The sequence below is a fragment of the Chiloscyllium plagiosum genome, chromosome 16 (assembly GCF_004010195.1).
Source record: "Chiloscyllium plagiosum isolate BGI_BamShark_2017 chromosome 16, ASM401019v2, whole genome shotgun sequence".
Lineage (NCBI taxonomy): Eukaryota > Metazoa > Chordata > Chondrichthyes > Orectolobiformes > Hemiscylliidae > Chiloscyllium > Chiloscyllium plagiosum.
In genome coordinates this window covers 14520236-14531104 of record NC_057725.1, presented here as the reverse complement: position 1 = coordinate 14531104, position 10869 = coordinate 14520236, and the positions used below count along the sequence as shown (strand labels likewise).

General features: G+C 39.4%; 1 protein-coding gene across 4 annotated transcripts in view; it reads left to right on the top strand.

Annotated features, from left to right (window-relative positions):
- Window positions 1-10513, top strand: part of alkbh3 (alkB homolog 3, alpha-ketoglutarate dependent dioxygenase) — a 75600-nt gene extending 65087 nt beyond the window's left edge. For 3 of the 4 annotated variants that reach the window (XM_043705476.1, XM_043705474.1, XM_043705475.1), the window contains exons 9-10: window positions 3103-3201; window positions 8638-10513. In XM_043705476.1, the coding sequence (XP_043561411.1) occupies window positions 3103-3201; window positions 8638-8724 (186 nt within the window). In that variant the 3' untranslated portion in view covers window positions 8725-10513. Of the gene's footprint in view, window positions 1-3102; window positions 3202-5502; window positions 5707-8637 lie in introns of all 4 variants that reach the window. The other variant, XR_006313898.1, reaches the window with a different exon arrangement.
- The last annotated feature ends 356 nt before the right edge of the window (window positions 10514-10869 follow it).

Genomic DNA, 10869 nt, shown 5'->3' with positions numbered 1-10869 from the left:
TCATAGTTTTAAGCTGTTTGGAGGAAAGTATAGAGGGGATGTCAGAGGCTGGTTCTTTACACAGAGAGTTGTGAGCGCATGGAATGCGTTGCCAGCAGCAGTTGTGGAAGCAAGGTCATTGGGGACATTTAAGAGACTACTGGACATGCATATGGTCACAGAAATTTGAGGGTGCATACATGAGGATCAGTGGTCAGCACAACATCGTGGGCTGAAGGGCCTATTCTGTGCTGTACTGTTCTATGTTCGCCATTCCAGGGAGATATCCCAATGGCGTAAATAATGCTGTGGGCTGTTAGCTGCATGACCCACGTAGTAAACTTGAGTGATATCATTGAAGAATACCTCACTCAGCCATTAGCGTTACCTATCCCTGGGAATAGAGGGAGCTCTACATAACCATGTGACCAAATTTCTACCTCATTAGCTTAACTAATCATGGATCAAAGAAAGCTGTGCTCATGTGGCAAACTGATGTTTTAATCTTGCTTTTCAACAAATTGAGAAGTATTTAACTCAGGTGATGGGGTTTCATCTTCTGGCTGAAGAGCAAGCAAGACTCCTTCACTGCTTCCTACTGGGAAGGCCCACCATAATTTTGACGGAGCAGTATTCCCCAGGATTGATAATTGATCGAGGGACCTTTTCCCTCCCTTGTAGGAACACTAGCAGTCACCAGCAATGCACTCACCAGTTTCATCAAGAGATCCCAGGCCATATGTAAGTAATAAAATCAGAAATTACTGGAAAACACAGCAGGTCTGGCAGCATCTGTAGAGAGAAAACACTGTTAACATTCAGAGTCCAATGACTCTTCCTCAGAACATTCTCCACAGATGCTGCCAGACCTCCTGAGTATTTTCAGCCATTTCTGGTTTTGTTTCTTTTATCCAGCATCCACAGTCCTTTAGCTTTGTGCAAAAATGAGTAACCATGAGATAAGAATCACAGTTTGGAATTATAGCGGGGCTTTCAGACTGTAGCGAGGACAGAAAATGATTCTCAGTACATGAAACCCTGTCACTCAACCATCCAGGAATGTGCAAGCAGAGCAACAATGTTTGGCTTTTTCGCCTTCCTACATCAATACTTCCCCACCTGCTACTGATTGGCTCACTTTTGGGGTTAATTATTTAAGGAGCTTCATTGGCAGGGCAGGAAGACCATCCACAAGCCTTTCATCTGGATTTTAACAGGGCAGAGGCAGGAAGGCAGCCATGCTCTTACTTGCCACCATCTTGCTCAATTAATGCCTTCTTGCCTCCTAACCCACCTTAGGGGAAAGCATTAAAATCGAACAGTTTTATGCAGCTCATAAAACCTGAGTCACTAAAATTTTTAAGAGATATATTAATGAATCTTGTGTAGCTTTGCACACCATATGTCTGATGTGTCTGTCATTCTTGTATCATTTTCATGTTGATCTGTTCCCTCTTTGTCCCACCTTCTACCTCTTTTCTGCACTGTTTGGCTTTTCTGTTTCAGTGACATAGACTCCTCAGTGGACAGACATACTCTTTAGCGAGTGATTGCTGATGGCAACTCTTTTCTGCATTTTCTTTACGTGCTTGGTTAGTTCAGTTGGCTGGATGGCTGGTTTGCGATGCAGAGTGACACCAGCAACACAGTTGCAATTCCCACATAGGCAGAGGTAACCATGAAGGACCCTCCTTCTCACCCTCTACCCTTGCCTGAGGCATGATGACTCTCCAGTTAAACCACCACCAATTATAACCCAAATCAGTCTCTTTCTAATGACAGAGTAGCCAGAGTAGCCAGAGTAGCCCTATAATCTGGTAGAGCCATGGCAACTTTACCTTTACCTTTCATGCATTGTCTCCCCCTTCTGTTCTATTGCCTGTTCTTTCACTCTTTAGTCAGCTGTAGGTGCTGAGAACAGACATCTTGTCAATGTAGTGTGCATGCTGTTCTGGCTGTCGCTGGCTATAGGAAGACACATTTTGGCAGGGAAAGATTGAGGTCTGACTGCAGGTTTACGCCTTTGTCAAGAATGGATGCAATGTCTGTGGGGGGGGAATTGCTCCTGGTGAGAAAAGAAACTGAAGCTAGTGGTGAATCAGATCATAGTATTCCTGGCTTACAAACACCAATGTTTGAGTTTGGAAAATAAATAGTAAAATAATTTGGTATAAAGGCAATGCAGTATCCTTTTTTCTTTATTTACATTATAAGCTACCTACTTTTCTGGCAGGATCTGTGGAGAAACAGAGTTAACCTTTCAAGGCTACTTTGTCTCTTTTCCATAGATGCCGCCAGACCTACTGAGTTTCTCCAGCACTTTCTGTTTTCTGTCTTTTCCGTCTTCGTTTCCCATTGATTTTATCATTTTGAGGTAACTTTAATGTTTATTTCTCATCCTCACTGTTTATATTTTTCAGTTTCACTGTTTCTCCATTTTTCCACCATCCTAATCCATCCTGATTTGTGTAAAGTCTATGGAGTTCATGTATTCCACAAACAGACACACCAGACTGGGTAGCTTTGAGCCTATGAAGCTATCAGAATGCCAACGAGTGGATGGGCAGTTTTTACATTTGTCACACTGTCACCATAGTGAAAGTGTTTATTGCCATTATTTTGGTTGGTTCCAGAAAGCATGTGTGACAATAGCATTAACTCTCTGTGTCATCGTGTGTACAGTATCCTGTTGCTTGCTGAGAATGGGATTTGGTACAATGAGGTGGAAGCTGTGATGGAGCAAGCTAAAAAGTCTACTTCTCTGTTTGCCTTAGGTGAAGTAAATAATAAATTCTACTTAGAGGGATATGATTGTGGGCTGAGAAATTCAGGGCTGGGTGGTAGCATCAATCTCGTGTTGCTTTGGAGTCTCCAAAGGTTTCCAAAAAGTTGGGACTAAGTTTACCAAACTTCTGGAACTGTCCTGGAGTGTCCATGAATTGGCAATCCAGGAGAACACAGGGGCATTGAGAAAAGTTAGTATTTTCAATTTTTACTTCTAATATTGGAAACAGTGAAAAGTGACTTTTGGCCTGTGGTTGGAGGTATCTGGTCATTAAGTGAAACAGTAATTTATACTCCCGAATGCTTATGATACATAATCTTTTCCTTTGTTCCACACAGGAGGATAAAGGAGATTACACATATGTAGAAAGAATCCGGATCCCACTGAGCCACGGGTGTTTGTTGGTAATGGAAGGAGAAGCTCAGAAGGAGTGGCAGGTGAGAAAAATACTTAGAATTTCAAAGTGATGCAACAGATGTTCCAGTTGAGAATGTTCCTCAACAAAAAAATAATATTTTCCACCACGAGACATTGTGTTTGCTAGCACAAGACTGCCTATCAAAATTGTGGTTGCTATTTTTTTCATATGCATAAAGAGAGATATTTGCATTTACATAGTGTCCTTCATAACCTTATGTTGCTGAAAGGTACTTTACAACCAGTAAGAAGTAAAGCCACGTTTTAAGGAAGGAAACATGGGGGCCATAATGGTGCACAAGCCCCCACAAACAGCAACTAAGGAAATGTGCATGGAAGACAGCAGTTCCAGATGCTTCTCTGATGCACCTTTAATTAACCTTGTGCCTGTAACATAATATAATTAACTTTAGCCGGCTGTGACTGCGAGTTATATGTTTTATTTAAAGCAGACAGGATGCAGGTCAGAGGCTGGGTGTTCTGGTATGAATAACTCCGATCCTGACTCCCCATGCTGCCCAGAATCTACAAGGCACAAATTAACATTGTGAAGGTGTGCTTACCATTTGTCTGGAAGTATATAGCTTTAACAACACTCAATAAACTGCACATCAAGGTAATCCATGCTTTTTGGCAACAGATCACAAGCATTTACTCCCTCTGCCACTGATGAACAGTAGCAACAATGTTTATCCAAATGCACTGCAGCAACACAGCAATGTTCCTTCGATAGCACCTTCCAAACCTGCCGTCTAGAAGGACAGGGGCAGCAGATGCATGGGGGCACCAGGAAGCTCCTGACTTGGCATCTCTTCCCTAACAGCTTTGTGGCTGTACCTATACTACATGGACTGCATTGGTTCAGGAAAGTAGCTCACCATCATGGTCTCGAGAGCAATTAAGGATGAGCATTAAATGCTGGCCTAGTCAACAAGGCCCAACATCCCACGAAAGACTAGAAACAGAAAAGTGAGTGAGGAATTCATCTTGGCCCTTACACAGGTTTTATTTCAAATTCTGTGATCACACCTTTCTGCATTAATTGTAGTGTTATTTATAGCTATTAATACATGCTGTGCTCCAGCAACAAGATTCATGTCATTTGGTTTTAATTTATATGTATATCAACTATCTATCTGCAAAGTTATTATAAAACATATTATGGATTATGTGAATGATAGCATTCTCAATGAGTTTAATGCCAAACAAGCTTCATCAAATAAAAGTTAATATTCCTCATTATCATTATTCCACTGATTGATTTAAGAGTATGTGTATTGAGTAAGTGAGATTTATATGGCCAGTTCTTAGGCTAAGATACTTTTTTGAATATTACGTTTCAAAACAAATGACCATGTGAAGCAACTCAAATGTACTTTGCCGGATCCTAAAGGATACATGAAATCCCGTTCAAATAACTCACCTTCATAACTAAACAACAGCTTGCATTTGCATTAGGATTGCCAATTAATCACAACTAACTCCAGTGATTAATGCAGTAAATTTTGCTTAGTTAAAATTTTTCATATGCATTAGGTGCAGAAATTCTGCTGTGAATATCTCAGGATTGCCAGCAACTTTCCGTACAACTCACCCTAAGCTTCTGGGCATGTCTGAAGTTTACCTTCTGTGAATGTAAGCTGGTTGCCAGGGAGATAGCTGTGAGTTAGTGCAGCGGTGTTTGTCAGTGGCGATGATTATTGATCCTGAGGCCAGCTGCAGACTATCCCTCTGTTTGTCTTGGGCCCCAGCAGACTTGCTGCTTCATGGATCCCTCATTTTGCCTTGCAAAGTAGATTATTGCTGCAGTTAAAACCCATGAATAATTGTGATTAAAAATTTTAATTCCAAGGTTAATCACAATAAATTTTTAATAGATTGACAACTGTAATTTATACTGAACCATTAAGATAGAAAAATATCCTGATGCGCTTCATAGAAGCATGATCAGTTGATAATGAACCGAAGAAAAGTATAAATTAAAGCTTAATCAAAGAAGTCATTTTAAGAAGGATCCTAAAGGAGAAGGAGGTGACTCTTTAGGGAAGGAATTGTAGCACTTGGCTTTTAGTGGTGAGGCAGAGGTAGTATGGGATAGTTGAGGTCCAATTTGGCACAACCTCGATAGCTTATGTGGCTTATTTCTATGCTGTACTAATCTGTATGTGCAACAAAAGAGAATCAAACCATCTCTCCCTGACATGCAATTACATTAATTTTGCTGAATACCCTGCCAGCTGTAGTGATTGTAACGAGGTCAGCCAGGTGGACCTCACAGAATATGAGTTCTCTGATTGGGGCTGTTAATCTGATCCAAATAGGGAGCCTTGGCTGACAGATAAACAGAAGTGTCAGAGATTCTTGCACTCTGAAGAGATAGTACTAGAGTCAAGGACTCTCCATGTGTAAAGAGTGACTTGGTGACAGGATCCTGGCCTCTCTGGAGCTATTTCACCAGCAACATCCGAGGGGGTCACCATTGACCAGAAACCTAGTTGGACCAGCTAATTTGGAAACAAAAGCAGGTTGGCAATTGGAATATTTCTTGGATGTGTGTGGCTCTGACAACTCTTAAGAAGCTCAACATTACCCTGGACAAAACATTCTGCATGTTCAGCATTCCATTTGCTTCCTTCAGCTTTCATATCCTTCATCACTCATATGACATAAGTGCAGTGTGAATCAAATGTAAGATGCTTTGCAGCAAATCACTAAGGCATCTTCAACAGTACTTTCCAAATCTCTTACCTCTACTGGAAGGAGAAGTTCATTAGGCACATGGGGAAGACCATCATCTGCAATGTCTTTTCCAATTTACCCATTATTTTGCCCAATCAACTTCCTGTAACTCCCTTCTCACCCGCAGTGCAGGAGTCTCCATTCCATATGGACTATTTCAGTTTAAGAATGCAGCTCATTATCATCTCATCATAGAATCCCTACAATGTGGAAGCAGGTCATCTGGCCCAACAAGTCCACACTGACCCTCCAAAGAGCAACCCACCCAGACCCATTTCCCCCTCGCTAATGCACCTAACCTACACACCCCTGAACATTACGGACATTTTAGCATGGCTAATTCACCTGACCTGCACAAGTTTAGATTGTAGGAGGAAACCAGAGCACCCAGAGGAAACCCATGTAGATACTGGGAGAACATGCAAAGTCCACACAGACAGTCTTCCAAGGCTGGAATTGATCCTGGGTCCCTGGCGCTATGAGGCAGCAGTGCTAACCACTGGGCCACTATGCCTCTCTCAAAATCAATGTGTTTGTTAATAGAGTTCTGTTTGGAATGCCATGTTTCTAGGAATTCTCGTGCACATTGATTTGGATCCCTTCTATCACCCTTTGAGAAAAAGAATGGGAAATGACATCACCAACACAGGAATGGCATCACCACAGGAAATAACATAATCAGCCCAAGGAAACCTAAACACATAAATAGAAAGCAGGCCATAACACCAGTGTTTCACCGGAGGCTAACTGATGCTGTTACCTAGTATGGTGATGTCTGAAAATGAACAATTTTTTTTCGAATGAGACGGCAAAGTGTAGGGAGTTTCAAAGTATAATTGTAAATACTTTCTCGGGGGAGGGGTGGGCGTGAGAAGAGATTTATTTTCCATGGTAGAGATTCTGTGATGTTTGTCTTTCTAACTTTGCTTCTTAATTCTCAGACCTTTGGTTGTACAGTGTATAGCTGTAAAGTAACTCTCTTTTTTTCTTCATTTCTCTTTTCTGTAACTAAGGATTGTACCTAGTGTTATGGACCAGGCCAGACCGCCTCAAAACACTTCAAGAAGGCAGACCAGACCCTAACTTTGCCAGTTGTTTTAAGTGTAGTTGTATAGTGGATATTCCAGAAGTGATGCAGCTAGCCAAATGACGCAGTTATAAACAAAACAGAATTTATTTACAGACTACTGAATGAAGCACGAACAAAAAAGAACCGAATTTAGAATAACTTAACCTATCCGAAAACCCAATCAACTCTATTGCAACTTAATGATGCTGTTCCAAGTATTTGCAACATTCCCATAAACGTGCCTTTAGCAAAAATAAGGTAAAATCAAACACATGTTCTTACAGGAGAGAGACTGCAGAGAGAGAGAGAGAGAGAGGATCAGCATGGAGCTGTTTCTTTGGATACAGCAGCTTCTCTGGGCTCCTAGCTAAAATGTGACCAGCAGCTTCAAACAGACTGCTTGCTGAAGCCATACCTAACCGAACCAGAAAAATAAAACTGAACTTGGAGAACTGGTCATTCCCTTTTCATTGTAAAGCGTTTTTGAAAAAAACAACCTAACGGCCTTTTCAAGTAGATATTTACACACATATTGGAACCGCTGCCTTTACAACCCCTCTCAAAAAAACCAAGGGCAAAATAACCATGTTAGAGAAGCAGCATCTTCACGCTAGGTACCTTTGTACCTATGGTGGCTGTTAGTGGCAACTTATAAACTTCTCACCGTACTCATTTGAATACATGTGATAATAAAGCTAATTCAATTCAATTTGATTCTGCCTCTGAAATGATCCTAACAAGGCATTGAGTTGAAGGCCAATTAGCAATGGATAACAAGTACTGCCCTTGCCAGTGACACCTGCTTTCTGAAGAATACATTCTGCAAAGATGCAGAGGGAAGTGGGGTTAAAGAGAAGTGAATTGTGATGGATGCAAACATGAAAGATGACCTGTTGGTCTTGTCAAAGTTGGGAATAGAATGGCCAGAAGATCAAGGGTGTGGGCATGAATATGATTAAGTGAGCTTGTATACAGGGAGAAGAGATGAAAAGTGACATTATCATTTGGTAATACAGAACTTGAATATTGCTGAGAAAAGATGCATTTTGTGAAACTGTTGCACTCATCTGGATAATTCATAAGAATATCAATGAAATAGAAAGCCAACATTTATACTGTATGAGAAGAGTGCACCATTCAGTTGCTAAATTAGCTCTGTTTAGTGGAGACATTGCCATCGAGAATGCACTAGTTAATGATGAATGTCTGACAAATAACTGCCAGGCTTTGTGTAAATTGTAACTCGGTCAGGTTAACTTTGATTGGTAAAGGCATTGCCCTGAGAAATGAACCAGCAAATATTTGTGCCTGTTGTTTATTCTGAGCATTCTTGGGAATTATCCTGATGAGTGCATGATTTAATCTTTGTCAAAATGTGTCTTTTTCCAGCAGTATGAAAGTAAGATTATTGAAGAGCATGTAAGGTGAATTGAGATAGACATTGAAATCAAGGATAAATAGTTACTTAAGTGCAAAAGCTGAGGGCAGAAAAGAATAAGGGTATCTTGATGACAAATTTGTGGTGGGACTTAGCAATTCATTATGTAGGAACCATTTAAGAGTGGGAGGGGATGAGGGTGTTGTTAGAACTTATTTATGAAGACAGTACAGTGAATATTTGAATGCACCTTATTAATATTATTTACAGCATCGAGTGCCAAAAGAATACCATGACAGAAATCCACGAATAAACCTGACATTTCGAACAATTTACCCTGAGACACAAAGGAACTGAAGATGAAATGAACACAGAGGATGACAATGTGCAAATAAGTGAAGAACAAAAGACCTCAAACAGGCTTTGTTAGTTTTTGTTTGAAAGTTGAACATTTGGATTGTACGGTTAAAATAACAAAAAACTGTTAGGCCAGCGTTTCAATTGAAGACATTGCCAAAAGAAAACTAAACAAATGTGTTTAGACTGTATCTGTTAATAATACAATACAACAATTTTAATGCTTGGACTTTAAGTTAAAGTTGAATATCTAGATAATTTAACTTTGACAAATTTAAGAAAATCTTGTTTTGGATCTGCTGTACTTTATCTAAACAGGAAGCTGATTTCTAGAAAATGGGTACAAAGTTATGAGTGATGTTGGAAAACATTTGTCACATTATATTGTTTATTAATCCACAAAAAGTTGCTTGCCTGGTAATATACATTGGCGTGTTTGATTCACATTCCCTATTATTTTAAGGCTGAGGAATTTGTTCTTAAGAATCAAAGATACATGAGGCAAAATGTTGAGTGTTTGATAAAGAGTTGAAAATATGAATCAAAGATTAATTATTTTTGTTTCATACAATATAAGCAATAGTTAGCAGTGAGTTAACTTGCCAAGAATACATTTGCTCAACTTCAAAATGCATACTGAATTTTAACAAAACAAAATCAGAATTCAGCTATAGGTCCTAGTGGCAAACATTATTACATTGGATAAACCCAAAAGAAATGTGCTATTTAAAACAGGTTTGCTGAAGTTTCGTATATAGACCAATGTCAAGTTTGATTAAAAAATGCATACTATTGATTCATTGCTGCATTTGAAAAGACTCAAATTTTATTGATTTAATTTAGACTTCTAAAGGTGGTAGATTTGGCAGCCAGAAACTGGCAGCAAATACCCAAGTTTTGAACACTCCTTCATCTCATTTTCTAATGTACTTTCAAAGTTTAAAAAAAAATGCATCAGACCATAAGAAAACACATTAAGGAATACAGTGCAGTCACTTATTGGAGGTTTAACTTGAGTGTTCTTTTTTATTCAAGAGCTTATTTATTGAATCCTGCAGTAATTACTTCTTAAAACGTATTGCTGAGCAAACCACAACGTTTCTTGTTGGAGATGACTTTTGTACATAACTAAAATAATTTATCATTTTCAAACAAAATGTTATCATCAGGTGACTCAGTGAGTACCTGGACCATGCAATCCAAAAACAATTTGGCTCCTGATCTGTGTTGAGTTTGCTAATCTTAGCTGGGATACAGTAGAGAAATTACAAATGACCTTGGGTTTTCTGGATTAGAAAGAGAAATATTTGCTGGAACTCTAAATTACTGTGCAGCCCCCCCAGTGGAAATTACCCCTGTGGACAGTGAGGGACGAGACTGGTTTAATAGTGATGTCCATGTTGTTGAAGTGCTTGTTTCCAGCCAGTGTAAAGAGTTGCACATGTAGAATCATAACTTGAGTCAGAAATGGGAGCAGAGATATTGTTGAAAAGAAACGCTGGCTCCAGATTAGAAATTGTGATATAAAGATATGCAATTGATGTGCACTAAATAAATAGGACTGTGTTAATCCAAATCTGGTTAACTGCGATTATTTTCAGTCGACAGGTACTGGTCTGTACTCTAGAAAAATACTGTCCAATGCTAATCAGCATTTTTTTTAAACAGTAGTGATTTTTTTTTTGTGCTTGTTGCCAAAGAACAGGGCTGTTCTATTTGATTTCAGTAGATTTTCTGTATTCAGAAACAGTGAAATATGTTTGTTAATAAAATGGGTGTAAAATTTCAACTCTGTGGTCTTTAGCTTTCAGTATGTATAAAAGAGGGCTGACCTATAATGAAAGGCTGAGCAAACCTGGCTAAATTCTTTGGGCTTTAGTAGAATGTGAGATGATCTCATTGAAAATTAGAAGGTTCTGTAAGAGCTTGACAGCTGAACACAGAGAATGTTCCCTTCAGGCTGGGAAATTCAAAACATGGGGCACAGCCTCAGGAAAAGCAGGTCACCATTTAGGATTGGGTTGAAAAAATACTTCTATTCATATTATTGTGAATCTTTGGAATTCTCCCCCAGAGGAACATGAATATATCATTGAATATATTTAAGGCTGGAAAAGACAGAGTTTTGCTCTCTCGTGGAATCAA